Source organism: Lepidochelys olivacea, assembly GCF_965140295.1.
Source record: "Lepidochelys olivacea isolate rLepOli2 genome assembly, chromosome: 8".
Taxonomy (NCBI): domain Eukaryota; kingdom Metazoa; phylum Chordata; order Testudines; family Cheloniidae; genus Lepidochelys; species Lepidochelys olivacea.
Genome location: NC_140418.1, coordinates 78,848,482 through 78,863,083, shown reverse-complemented (window position 1 = coordinate 78,863,083; position 14,602 = coordinate 78,848,482). Strand labels below are relative to the sequence as shown.

The 14,602-nt window shown below is 41.7% G+C and overlaps 1 protein-coding gene across 2 annotated transcripts in view; it reads right to left on the bottom strand.

The window, feature by feature from the left end:
• Positions 1–14,602, bottom strand: part of DDAH1 (dimethylarginine dimethylaminohydrolase 1) — a 148,398-nt gene that overhangs the window by 95,798 nt on the left and 37,998 nt on the right. Inside the window, exon 1 of one of the 2 annotated variants that reach the window (XM_084637347.1) lies at positions 18–429. The exons of the other annotated variant lie outside the window; for it this stretch is intronic. Coding sequence (XP_084493473.1) covers positions 18–329 — 312 coding nt within the window. The 5' untranslated portion in view covers positions 330–429. Of the gene's footprint in view, positions 1–17; positions 430–14,602 lie in introns of those variants that run through there. 2 annotated transcript variants of the gene reach the window in all.

Here is a 14,602-nt window from a genome sequence, read left to right as displayed (position 1 = left end):
CCCCCTGCAGCTGGTACCTCCTTTCTCCTGCTGGGGGCCCCCGGCCGGGTGATCAGGGCGGTCTCCTCGCACACCACGGCCACGTCCTCCACGAAGACACAGTCGGGCAGGCTCTCGTCGGCCGGCAGCTCCAGCACCTGCAGCCCCAGCTTGTTCTTGAGCACCGCGACGTAGAGCTGGTGCTCCCGCTCGGCCCGGGCGAAGTCCACCTCCGGGCCCTTCTCTATCCGCAGCGCGTGCTGGCTCAGCGACTCGGGCAGAGCCCGCACCACGACGTGGCTGCACCGCCCCAGGCTCGAGCCGCCGCCGCCGCCGCTCAGCCCGGCCATGCTGGGAGGCGAGTAGCAGGCACCGCCGCGCGCTCACTGCACAGCAACCGGGCCCCGCGCCCGCCTCTGTCCCCGTGGGGTAGGGTTCACGCCGCTTCTGCCTGAATAGGCAGCCCACCATTGGTGCGGTTCCAAGGGAGTTCCCATTGGCTGGCTGCTTGGATCGAAGCACCTGATTGGTCCGTTTTGGCAGAACCCTTAACCTGTTTTCTGGGCTGCAAGGTTGGCTGGGGGAGGAGCCCTAGGACCTGTTCCTGGAAGGGTGGGGGGAACTGGAGGAGAGCGCTCCGCGGGCTGCCCTTGCAAGGGCTCAGCGCTGCACCGCTTGGAGCCCGCTGGCTGCAGACTGTGTGGCGGGAGGAGGATGGGCCAGGTGCCCAGCCCCTCATTCACTGGGACTTCGCTGAATTTGGATTCTTCTGAAAGCACGTTGGCCACCTTCTGAACCTGTGGGCCAGTGCCTACCGGACGGCTCCCCTGCAAGTGAGGGTGGCAGGGAGAGGAGGAGGTGGAGGTTCTTTATGCCCTTCCTCCCGTCCCCGTCGTGCACCTGTGTAAGGACCAGGTGTATGTACTGCATCCTCAATGTGCAGGGATGGGAGAGGGCTCTTCAGCTCTAAACCTCTTTTTGGTAGTGAGGTGGCCACTCAACAGAATTTGGTTCCAGATGCAAATCCAAACTTTCCCTGGAGCTGAGGAGGGGGGATATTTAGGGCCATCTCGAATTTTGTGTTGCTAATAACTTTCCAAGAGCAGTTTCTTAGGCCAGGCCTACACTATAAACTTACATCTGTATAACTAGCTTGCTCAGGGGTGTGAAAAATCCACACCATCGAGTGACAGAGTTATACCAACCTAAGCCTGATGTAGACAGCTCTGTGTCAACAGGAGGGCTTCTCCTCTCAACATAGCTACTGCCTCTTTTAGAGGTGGATTAACTATGCCGACAGGAGAAGCTCTCCGGTTGGCATAGTAGCATCTGCACTAAAGCACTATAGTGGCACAGCTGCAGTTTTTAAAGTATAGTCCTGCCCATCCCAGCACTGTATTTTGTTAAAGGAAGTTGTGTTTGAAAACAAAATGAGGACAGGTGAAGTGTGGTACCTTCAACTTGTATAATACATTCATTCAAAATAGTTGTACAAAAGTGACAAAGCATCTCTCTCTCTCTCACACTCTCTCTCCCACACACACACATTTAGTTCTTGACATTTTTTCCTCTCTCAAAACTTCCATGAAATGGCCTGCCCTGTTTTATATAAAAACATGAAAAAACCCAGTTTTGCATGTACTCAAGGAAAATTTACTTTCAACTGACAGAAGTTTCACACTTTTCAGAAATGTGATACTCTTGCCCTTATGTGGTCCTGTTTCAGAGAAATATCCGGTAAACATTCAGTTTTTGAGTTAGGTTTTGTTGTATGGTTGGTTTTTTTTAAACGCAAAAGAAGGCTATTTTTGAAATTTTTAAACTCAAAGCAAAACTTGAGGTTTTCACATTGGTTTAGCATTTTAATACACTGGTATTAGAAACAATGGTATATTCATTTGAAAATCATATACTATACATATAATGTCATTGTCTACCAATTATTTACCAGAATGGGGCCAGACTCTGTACCATGAAACCAATGGGAGTTTTGCCATTGATTTCAGTGGGAGCAGGGACATAATAAGGCTTAAGGCCAATGGGGCCATGGAGCTAATTCTAGGATCAGATGCCAAGTAATCTTAGTACATTGAGATAAACAGCAAACGTGAAATCCTGGCTCCATGGAAATCTGTGGCAAAACTTTGAATTGACTTCAGTTTTATTTCCAATAAATTCAGGAGTACTTACTTGGATATCTGATCATTTCAATTTACAATTATTCAAATAACCACAAGGGCACTTAGATAGCCAAATCATTCATATAACTGTACCTGCAAGTCTTTGGCTTCATGTTAACGAACATCTAATTTGAGGTATTGTAGAAAGGTGACTTACCTCTGGCAAGATGCACAGCTCTGACAGTTTCCCCACACTAGGCCATAGTCTCCCTCTGGTGGTGGGGTAGTTTGGTTGGACGACTAAGGTACTCCAGGGCAGCATGAGCTCCAAATAGAAGTCCAAAGGAAATTAAAAACAAACTATCAAATCTCCAAGTCTTTTTACTGGGTCACTGTCCTCCCTTGAGGGCCTGTCTGACTTCTCCCCCTTCTGCACTACAGCATCTTTTCTCTTCATTGCAGGGATTTCCACTTCCATGAGGTAGCAGCAAGTGGGAGTCCAGTCCCTCCCTCTACTCCAGTCTCCAGCCCAAGGACCAAAACTGTGAAGCAACTGTCCACTCAAAGAAAGACCCACCCTACTTCACTTTTCCCTCAGCCATTTTTTTGCTTTGGAATGTCTCCTCCTAGGCCTTATCCAGCATCATCAGCCAAGTATTTCCCAGGTTCCTTCCCTGGTCATTGCAATGACCACATGTATGTAGTATTTGAATAGCTACATAAATATGGGTATTAAATGTATTTTCAGTATACAAAAAGGCAAATAATCTCTGTTATTTAGGAGAATGACAAACTATTGAGGATCTTGAAGATAGAATTGGAAGTGGTGGTTCAACACACACATAAAATTTGATGATTCCACATTTATCAAAGCATCGTTTTTTATTTTTATCATTATAAATCATAGTTTTGGCCAATGACACACACTTTGGGGGAGGGGGTGCGTGATTTTAGCCAGAAGAAGAAATGGTAAGATTAGTCAATAATTAGGATAAATTATAGGTTCCATAATAAGAAATAGCATGTGTTGAAAATAGTGGTCTCACAATCACTGAATAGAGTAGTTCTAATCATTTTAGATTTTCAAATAGTCAAAATATATAATTTATTTATGAACTGTTACTTTTTTTTAACTCTTATTAAAAATTACAGGAATATGGGATATTAGGTGATGCTGCCATCATGTGCACTTATTATATGATAGAATAATGTGGTTTTCCTGTAGTAATTATCACTGACATGGGATGACCTCAGATGGACAATAGAATTTATAGGTCTACATATCATAAACTTATGATAGTGCTGTATGGAAGGACTAAATATATATAAATTGTTTCTAACAGCTTTTGTATGCCATTCTGTTTCTAAGGAGGAGGGAGGCTGTTTATGGACAGAGGTCCTTATGCAAAGAATACAATGCACTTTGAACCAGTAGCACTGTGGATAAACACAGACAAATGGAGTTTATCCACTTCTCATTTGGGGACTGTGGAGTTTAGTTTAGGTTAGTTTACCCACTTCTTTTTTTACCACTACACCACTGCTTTGAACATACAAAATATTATATACGGACACAAAGTTATAGAAACAAAGTATTGAATATGCTATAAACCAAAATGCTACATGTAGTCATTTAAAGGTACAGGTGCAGTTTAAACGTAAATCAAAACTAGCTTTTTGAGGTTAATATTTTTGTAACCATGACATGTCATTAACAGTGTCTATGAACAGATGCAGTAGGAGCAAAATTGTGCATATTTATGGTAAGGGTAGCAAAAATTATTTAGTTTACATATAAATTAACAGTACACACAGAAATTACACAGTCTGATTAGTGTAATGTTAAAATTCATCATAATAGCATATGCAGTCATCAAAAAGCTACAGGGTCAACTATAATCATCTTCATTCTTTCCAGATTCATGGAGTATATTTATTTCATCGCTTTATGGATTACATTATTACAGATACTTTGTGTTTTCCAAATATAGTGAGTTCAAACAGGTGCTAGTGGAAGTCAGTAGAGATGCCATCTGCTAGCCAGAAAAGAAAGAGATGTCACAAGGAAAGTATCCTAAATGAATTCAGCAACAAATAAAAACAAAAACAAAAAACACCACCATTCTAACAGGGACCAGTTTAGAAGGTACTATGCACAAAACTTAAACAACATGAAAATTGGTAGCTAGAAAGAGAAAATAGGGGAAACACACTGTATGTTCACATAGAAAAGTATACATATTCATTAACACCACAATGCATCTGATGAAGTGAGCTGTAGCTCACGAAAGCTTATGCTCTAATAAACTGGTTAGTCTCTAAGGTGCCACAAGTACTCTTTTTCTTTTTGCGAATACAGACTAACACAGCTGCTACTCTGAAAACTGACACCACAGTGACTTATCTGACAGCGCCAATGAGAAAGTCAGAAGAGGGACAGAAGAAAGTTGAATTACAGGAATGTATTTGTGAAAGCATGTGTGAATAGGTCAGTCACTTTCAAAAGAAAGCAGTAGCTTTGAAAAAAGATATATTATTTTAAAGGTTTGTCAGAACAGAAAAAATCAACAAGAAACAAAGTAAAAATCGATCACTTTGACAAAATCACTTGGCATATTAGCCAGATTTTTGAGCCATGGCATTACATTCAAAAAAGAACCGATAATTTTGGCAGAAGATGGTTACATACTAGAGATTCTGAAACTTATTTCTGGGATGAGTCATGTAGCATAAATAAAGCATGTTTTATCACAAATATTTCTTTGGCATGTTACGTCATCTTTGTGAGTCAATGAGGACTCAGAATTTATGCCAAAAATCAGGCAACGCCCCTGTACTGCACTATGTAATTGAAGACCACAGTTGTTCACTGCTATTGAACAATTTGCATGACAGTAACAAACTGTGGAATTTGGATCAATGCCAATTGTAAAAGCATATCAAGCAGCCTGGGCAATTTTTTGAAGCCTTCTAGGATGCCAAGTCTGAACATACTTTCCAGCACTTGCAGATGCTAGCGGTCCTTAACACCACTCTCTCTCTCTCTCTCTAAAGTTTTTATATCGTGTGTGTCACTGTGTTAACTAAGTGTTGCACAAAATTAAGGAGCATGAAAGACCAGAACAAAAAAGGCATGTTAGACATTCTACCAGCAACTCTCTGCCATGTGGATAAGTCCACTGTACCAGAAACATAGTTAGAAGCCATTGGGTAAAATTTTCAAGTTTCTTATAACATAATCAGACTGCTGCCCAAACATGAGATGTATGATCCTACACTCCTTACTTGGGCAAAAATTCCATTAGCATCAATTGGAGTTTGGTCTGAGCAAGGGTACATAATTTGGTCCTGACTGACACTCCTGTGAGGAAGGTAAGTATTATTTATCCACATTTACAGATAGGGATACTGAGGCAAAACTGTTAAATGAGGGCTTGTCTACACAGGAAAAATTATTGTGGAATAGCTATTTTGCATTAAACTATTCCCACTCAAATTTCTGAGTGGATTCTCTTATTCTGGAATAAGAATTCTTTATTCTGAATTATCTTAATCCATTTTGGATGTGGAGTTAATCAGGAATAGCTATTCCACTTTCTAGTCACACCCTACCTTAAGCTAAATTTACTTCACAATATAGACAAGCCCTGATTTTCCAAGGGTCACACAACAAGCCAGCATCAGAGCTAAGATTAGCATACAGAATTTCCTGACTTTCAGTCCAGCCCACTTTTACACAGAATAGCTCAGTCATTTAGACAAATTATATTCTTACTAAAAATCATGTTATCAGGATATCAACTCAATAATCTGGGTGAAGTCAGGAGAGTTAAAAAACATTAACTGATTGCATTCAGGCAACGTATGCACAAACACTAAGACACCTTACTAAGCTTGTGCCAGTCTTTATATTTTCAAAGGGCTGTACAAATATAACTATTTAATACTCAAGTTTATCCCCTTTTTATTATAATGGTAGAAAAAGAAGCTAATATAAGCTGAAAATAGCTGTGAACTGTTCAGTGTTTATATAGCAGAGACTTCTTTGGAGGGAACAGTGATCGCTTCCAGATGTTAAACCATGTACCTGTCAGCATCTGGCAGAACCTTCTGGAGGTACAGTGTTTTCCTGATTTCTCCCCTGCCTGAGCCTAGGGGAACTAGAGGTAAGTTAGCTGAACAAAAGGTTACAGATCCATACCCTGACTGCAGAATTTGTTCTATACATAGCTGGTTCAACAGAAACACAGTATTTGTTTAATCTACTGTGGTATAATAAACAAGGCACTTTGTCAGCTGGCACTTTACATAAGACAAATAGCAATTTCCATGAACTGACAGCTAAGCAGTTGGGAAAAAAAGCTGTCAAAGATTATCCTTTAGAAACCAGCTTTGACAGCAGTCTTGCCAATAGGTATGGCACCAAGAAGCACAGACAAAACGCAGATGAGTCGTGCATGCTTAGCATCTATGATCGTCCTACTTCTTTTGTTACAATGAGATGCACTAGTACAGCTAAGATGAACTTTGGATTTACTCAGTTGGGCAAACAGACCTTTTGGACCTTAACTGCATAACTCCTGTAGAATTCTTTTCTATAGATTCATTGAGAGTATCTCATCTTCTTTGCCATAGCTCACACACTTCTAAAATTCGCTTTCAGTAAATGAAATCTGTCATTTAGAAGATCAAGGCTGTGGTGCACCACAAATTCACATAACCATGGATGAAAGGGTCTCCAGGTGAAAATGAAAGCGTTAGAATTTTCCTTACAGAAAAGAGTGGGGAAGGTAATATTTGGTTCAATGATGGATTATTTCCTAGACAAATGCAACAAATATTAGACAGGTTTCAAAGTAGCAGCCGTGTTAATCTGTATCTGCAAAAAGAAAAGGAGGACTTGTGGCACCTTAGAGACTAACAGATTTATTTGAGCATAAGCTTTCGTGAGCTACAGCTCACTTCATCGGATGCATAATATATAATAATTTCTTTTTGTTCCCACCTAGGCCAAGAGAAGGTTATTTTGCAAGCTGGGACTGGAGCCAGCCAGCCAGATTAATACATCACAAATTAAACTAAAAAAAAAAGTGAACATTTCCAGGGTTCTTATTACTAAATTTAATAATATACTCTGTCGACAGTGATGGTTAAGAGATTGTATAAGCAGAAAGAATATGGAAGGTTAGCTTCAAAATCAACCCTCTGGGTTTAATGCAATTATCTTTGCTATTATCTAGCACAGAATCTAGCACAGTATGGGAAAGGTTTTTCTTTCTTCAATGCAAGATGTTCTTTAGACTGCTCAGATTTGAAAAAAAAATGCAGATAATTCCATCGAAAGCATGATCAAAATGTAATTAATATGGGCAGCAATACCATAGGAAATCTTGAAAGGATATCAGCTGTTAAAATTTATTCTTTTAGGACTTTCATATTGAATATCCATCAGTTTAAACAACAGTATGTAAGATACTTTAGCTGTGCGCTGGGAATGTTCTGCCTCCTCCTTGCTTAGCTAGCCTACAGCTAATGTGCCTTGCAGATCTGTTGACATTTTAAAATTTCTGTATTTCTCTGTTTGATGCCAGTTTTTGCATTATGTGACAATTTCAACCACCCTCGTATTATGTACAGACAACAGATATTTGGCATTGTTAGTTGCCTTAAATGAATGTTGGTTTTACCATGAAGTTAGAGAGAAATTGAATAATATATGCAGGCTATCTCTGCTGTTAAGTTTGGTGGCCTTATTAGTTTACCTGTGTTTGAGGACAGGTGAGATTAATGTACAGGCGTTGTTATACTTTTCCCAAGGTAACTGAAAAGGAGAAAGTCAGCACGGAAAGCAGGTAGCCTTCCCACCAACGTCTCTGAAAGAAACAGCAGATCATCAGCAGAAATGTGCTCCACACAGTCTGCCAACTTTGCTCCTTACTCACACCCTCCTCTCCTAAAAACTGTTATATTCTTATTTCACTCAATATCATCTAAAAACACCACATATTAATCAGCAATACAGCCAAAGTGGAAATGTAAGAAGTTTGCCTTTTATTTTGCATCTAAGAACAGAATAATTATTTAATGATTACGGTATCGGTTTTGCAAGATTTATAAAACTGAAAAGTAATTATTTGTTCACTTTAGCAGATATATTAACAACAGTGATGGAGGTTCGGTACTTGTACAAGCCTTTCAATTAGAAAGTCTTTTGAAACAAACCTTTTTTATTATTAATTAGAGGCAAAGCATTCTTTAAAGAAAAAGGCGAAGATCAATAATTTGAAAGGTGATTAGTGATTTTAGGTGCCTTCATTTTTTGTTGAGTGTCCGTTAGAGCTTGTTTATTAAATTGTTACAGAGTTTCCATATGATTTTCTTCATTTGCGCCTCTGCTTCAAGATCTTGATCTTCCACAATACCTACATTCCACAAGAACGGCGGTTCTCAAACTATCGGGTGCGCCTCCTAAGGGAGGCATTGGAATATGTCAAGGGAGGCCCAAGTTGTGTGATTTTTTTTTTAAAAAGAGCTCTGGTTATCAGCCCTGGATGGCTGGGACTCATGCAGAAGGGCTGTACACACCTGGGAGGCAGGGATAAAGGGGACCACCGGAGACCCCAGAGCTGACAGCTGGAGCCTGACCACCCAGGCTCGGGCTCTCCCCCGTCTCACTGGGAGACAGCACGGGCTCAGGCACGCCTTCTCTCTCCCCCAGTCCGTCACCTGTCAGGGCTCTGGCTGTCAGCCCTGGGGTAGCAGCAGCAGTGCAGAAGTAAGGGTGGCAATGGGGCGCTAAGCCTGCTGTGAAAAGTGATATTGACAAATATCACTTTTCTCTTTGCCTCCCTTACTTCTCTGCTGCTGCTAGCATGGCGCTGCCTTCAGAGCTGGGCACCCAGCCAGCAGCCCGTTGCTCTCTGCTGTGCCTTCAGAGCTGGGTGGTGGGGAGAGGCCTAAACACCTACAGGCACAAAGAAGGGGAGGCCTGATCAAATAAGTTTGATAACCACTGTACTAGAACAAAACTGGCAACTACAAACTGAAATGTGTGTGTGCAGGAGACAGAACTTTCTTAGCAACTAGCCCGTGAATTTGGAAGCCACTCCCTGAAGAGGTCAGCTTTGTGATGAACCTCAGTGCCTTCAAAGTGAAATGCACAAAATCCACTCCTTTGATCTCGACTCCTCGAAAACACTGCATTTAAAAACAAACATGCCTCATTGAACATAAACATAGTCCAGTGCCCTGCTGACTGGAGAGAGAACAATCTCTATGTCTACACTTAATTTCTGAGAGGCACTCAGACACTAGAGTGACAGAGACTGTATAAGAACCTAGAGATGAACAGAGTCTCCAAAACTGAAAGCACATTGTGCATTTGGGAAGGAGGGAGGGGGAGAATAGCTGATTTTTTAAAAGTCTATCCACGTACTCCATTTAAACCAGAACTAAAATTTGAAGACTAAAGGGGTCTCAGCTCATGCATAACGAACACACAGAATGAAGCTATACATCAAGATGACGAGTACTGAGAAGTAAATTTTGTGCCCAGATGGAAATCGATAGCTTTGTTCGCTCTTTGGCACCATCAGTTGCTTTGGATAGCAATTAAAAGCCTACCAGCTGCCAAGTGTCCTAATTTCACACAAGAAATCCCACATCTCTCCATATACCTGAAACATCCCTCCTGCCACATTCATTCAGCTCTTTAAAGTCATGCTTGCTGCTGCTGCTGACATATTTCCTTAAGAGACAGCAGCATGTTCTTGATTGTGCATGGCTCCTTGAGTGAATGATTTCCTTGAACTCCTGAGGATATTAAACACTATGCACAAACCAATAACAGTCTCCTTTGTGTAGTGTGAAGTGTAGCTGCGGTAAGCCAACAATCTTGCAGGTCTAATACAGAACCTTTTGTGTCAATGTCTTTCGTCCCTACCACTCTGCTTTCTTCCCATATGTCAACATTGGTTTTTGCCCCCCACTATATTTTCCCGCCCATGGCAGTTCCCATCAAAAATAGTTTTTGCCTGCTCATCCACTTGCAACTTGCCGCTCTTAATTCCAATAAGCACTCCAGAATCCTTGGCAACAGTTGCTGCCACAACTTGTGCTCTGAATTCTGGGTCACGTTCTGAATGAAGCAGTTACAGACAGCAGAATGAAAGGTGGCCCAGACCAGTACTGAGACATGACGGGCTACATTTTTAAAGTGAGGCCTCCATTTGTGCACGTGCAGCTTTGTGCCTGCAAAACCTGCATGTGCATCTTTTGAGCACTCTCACTTGTACACAGGTAATGGGTTTTGTATGAATGAATTTTATTGTCTGCTGGCACAAATAAGACTGCTCAAAAGTGAATGCACAACTATTTTATACTTGCATATGTTGGTCTCTTTGAGAATCTTTGGAAAATTTAGCCTTACCTTTTCATTACTTATTTATATTTCCTTTGGGAGCTAAACACTAAAAATCTTTGGAGTCTGAGTGAAAAGGGTGGATTTTACTATCCTCAAGGGAGAAAAATAGGTTTAGCAATGGTTTCTGATTGATCTTTTATATGCTATATTTTATATGCCTGGCATATTTTAGGTGCTGTATAAATAATAGCATATAATGGACAGTCTGACTCAGATAGTATGAATGGTTTCCAGTAACAGCTCCACAATGGCTTTGACCAAGGATATGTGGTTTTTAATAGGCCTTAAATTACTCAGGCCTGAATCCAGTTAATTAGTGAATGTGTGCGAAGCACTTTGAAGATGAAAACCACTAAGAGCTGAGAATTATTGTTTTATCATTATTATTACTTTATTATTAAAGCTAAGTGAGGACAGCCATCAAGTTCCCAAGGACACTAGAGCCATAGGTTATCTGGTGATTAACACAACCATAAAGGCAGAGGTGAAGAAGCACTCCAGCTGAGAGATTAGCCGGACACCTCAAGACCACACTGCCCAAAATATTATGCTGTACGTATAACCTTGAATTTGCAAAATGGGATGATCCATTTTAATTAAGGGTAAGGGTAGCTGGACAAGAGTTCAGTCTATATTTAGCACCAGTAGAGATGAACAGGCTGTGGAATAAATAAAAGAGAGAGAAGAATGACTGACTTCCTGTGATCCTTTCTTCCTGAGCCATTCATAGCCATGCCAAATTGTCTGTGAACTCCTGAGAAAGGGGCCAGCTAAGACCACTAAGGTGAGTTGATGGTGCTCACTGTCTCTGTCTATCTCTAGAATCAATTGTCTAATATCATTCTGATTCTCACTTACCTTGACCCCCTTCACTCTGGAAGTGCAGAGGTGCCTCTGATGTGAATGTAAATGGATTTATGTGCTGGCGAGACACAAAACGGGCTTAAGGCAAATGAGAATCATTCCCATTACCAAAAAGGAAACAAACATATTTACTATTCAGGACTATTTTCAATTTCAAAAGAGTTTGAAAAATTTACTTCCCCTTGCTTACACATTTTAGTATCTGCACAAAATACTACACTAATCCTCCTATAACAAAAATCATCAAGGAAATTCACATACACACAAATTACTTTAAAATTAAACCTGCTGGGAACCCACCTCTAAGGACAAAAATGCCATCAGTCCTACACCAGCAAGACACAAAAGGGATGTCTTAACTTTTTTTTTTTAAATGCCACTTATCCAACTTAATGGTGAGAGATGATCTTTCACAATCGTAGAAACATAGGACGGGACCTTGTGGGGTCATCTAGGCCAGTGCCCTACCTCAGGGCAGGACTAAGTATTTATCTAGACCCTTCCTGACAGCCCAATGATGGAGATTCCGCAACCTCCCTAGGTAATTTATTCCAGTGCTTAACCACCCTGACAGTAGGAAGTTTTTCCTAATGTCCAACCTAAACCTCCCTTGCTGCAATTTAAACCTGTTGCTTCTTGTCCTAGCCTCAGAGGTTAAGAAAAACAATTTTTATCCCTCCTCCTTGTAACACCTTTTATGTACTTGAAAACTGTTATCATGTCCCCTCTCAGTCTTCTCTTTTCCAGACTAAACAAACCCAATTTTTTTCAATCTTCCCTCATAGGTCATGTTTTCTAGACCTTTAATTATTTTTGTTGCTCTTTTCTGGACCCTCTACAATTTCCTGACATGTGGCACCCAGAACTGGACACAATACTCCAGTTGAGGTCTAATCAGCACAGATTAGACTTCCCGTCTCTTGCTTACAACACTCCTGCTAATACATCTCCAAAGGATATTCGCTTTTTTTGCAATAGCAATATACTTTTGACTCATATTTAGCTTGTGGTCCACTATGACCCCCAGATCCTTTTCCGCAGTACTCCTTTCTAGGCAGTCATTTCCCATTTTGTATGTGTGCAACTGATTGTTCCTTCCAAAGTGGAGTACTTTGCATTTGTCCTTATTGAATTTCATCCTATTTACTTCAGACCATTTCTCAAGTTTGCTGGAAGCGGCGCAGGCCGAGGGATGTTGTGGCCGCTGCTTCCAGCAGCTCCCATTGGCCTGGAGCAGCGAACCGCGGCCACTGGGAGCCGTGATCGGCCAAACCTGCGGACGCTGCAGGTAAACAAACCGGCCCGGCCCACCAGGGGCTTTCCCTGAACAAGCGGCAGAACAAGTCTGGGAACCACTGTTCTAGATGTTTGCAAATTGATCGCTGAATTATTATCTTTCCAGCTACAGAAGTTAAGATGACTGGTCTATGCAACATGTATTCCCCTATGTTGGAGAAGGGCTGTGTAATTTACAGTGCTGAACAGATGTTGTGTAATAATACTTATAGGACTAAAATTTATTAACGTTTTACACTGACCTGCTAGTGGAAATTCTTGGCTGGGCATTGTCTAGAGCCTAAGGGCTTCCACTGGGGATGGGAGGGAGGAGAGTAAAAGCCATTTTCTGAAACATTTAAAATGGCTAATTAAAAAAGAATGCTAGAAGAATAAAGTACCAACACCCATCTGACTGGGAGGGTGTTGCAAAAAAAGCTTACCTGTTTTTTAAAAATCGAAAGGAGATGCAAGAGGGGCCTGTCTAGGAAGAAAAATATGAGCATACAAACATTTGAAAAATACATTTAAAAAGTACAGAAAAAAAAAAGGTGCTGAGATTTTCCTTATTGTTTTTAATTTGACAGCTGGCTATAGGAAAAGACAGACAGAAAAGGGAAGGTCTCCAAGACACTGTATCTTTCTGCTCAATGAAAGTTCCTATCAGCCTGCAAATGTATCTGCTCTTCTCCCTAATCCAAGGTGGCTACCATACACAGTATTATGTTGTCTCATGATTAAGGCTACGATTTGGTCACATGACTTCCAGAGACCTCCATGACTTCAGCCCACAGTGGGGGACCCGGGAGCTCTGGGCTGCCATGGGTGGCGGCGGGACTTGGGAGTTCTCAGACACCAAGGGTGGTGGGGGCTCCGAGCCCAGCAGCTCCTGGCCACCACGGGCGGTGGGGGCCCTGCAGAGCTCCGAACTGCCATGGGGGGACCCCACAGCTCCCACCTGGCAGCGGCGGCAGGCCCCCCCCTGTAGCTCCCAGCTGTTGCAGGCAGTGGGTGTCCCCAGAGCTCCAAGCCATGGGTTGTGGGGGGACCCTGCCACACAGAGCCTCCGCAGATGGCAGGAGGATCCCACAGCTACAAGCCCATGGGTGGCAGGGGACCCTGGAGCTCCGACGCCCCCACAGCTGCCCAGCTGCTGTGGTGGATGGTGTGAGGATTCTGTAGCTCCCCATTTTTGTCATGGATATTTTTAATAGAAGTCAGAGACAGGTCACGGGCAATAAAGAAAAATTCACAGAAGCCTGTGACCTGTCTGTGACTTTTACTAAAAATATTCGTGACAAAATCTTAGCCTTACTCATGATACAGGATTAGTGTTCTTCACAAATCCCCAGCTGCTGGAATCAATTGATTCCATGAGAATCTCAGCTTTCAATTTAAAAAGGAAGTTTCTAGCCCTTGTGATTGCAGAGGGAAAGCTTGGAAACGTGAAGTGAGTGCACCCTAAAGGCTCAGAAATCAGAAACTAGAACAAAACCACAACAACAGAAAAACCGCAAATGTTTTCTTTCTAATCTCATTATTTTAAAGACCATCTCATGCTTTTTGAATGCCTGGGGTTGGCAATACCTGTGTAGCTCTGTTATTAGGTCAGTACATGTCAGTCCCACCATTTCTCTCCTCCTGTTTTCAAAGGCTTACAAACACATTCTTAAATGTGCAGTTCTAATCTGAAAAGCAGTTTTGTGAAAATGGCACCTTCTTACTCATCAGATCACTTTCCCTGGGTGTATTCAGTCACATTTGCAGAGTTCAGTGCAGAAATAAGTTTAAAATAGATTAGGCCTGCAGCGCTAATACTGCTAAGAGAAAGAATCTCTTCCCCTCTGCTGCATGTTCAAGTATATTTATTTCTTCTACTTTAAAACAAGTATGTTGAATATTTATTCAAGTAATCACCATATAGCATATCAGAACACTGATA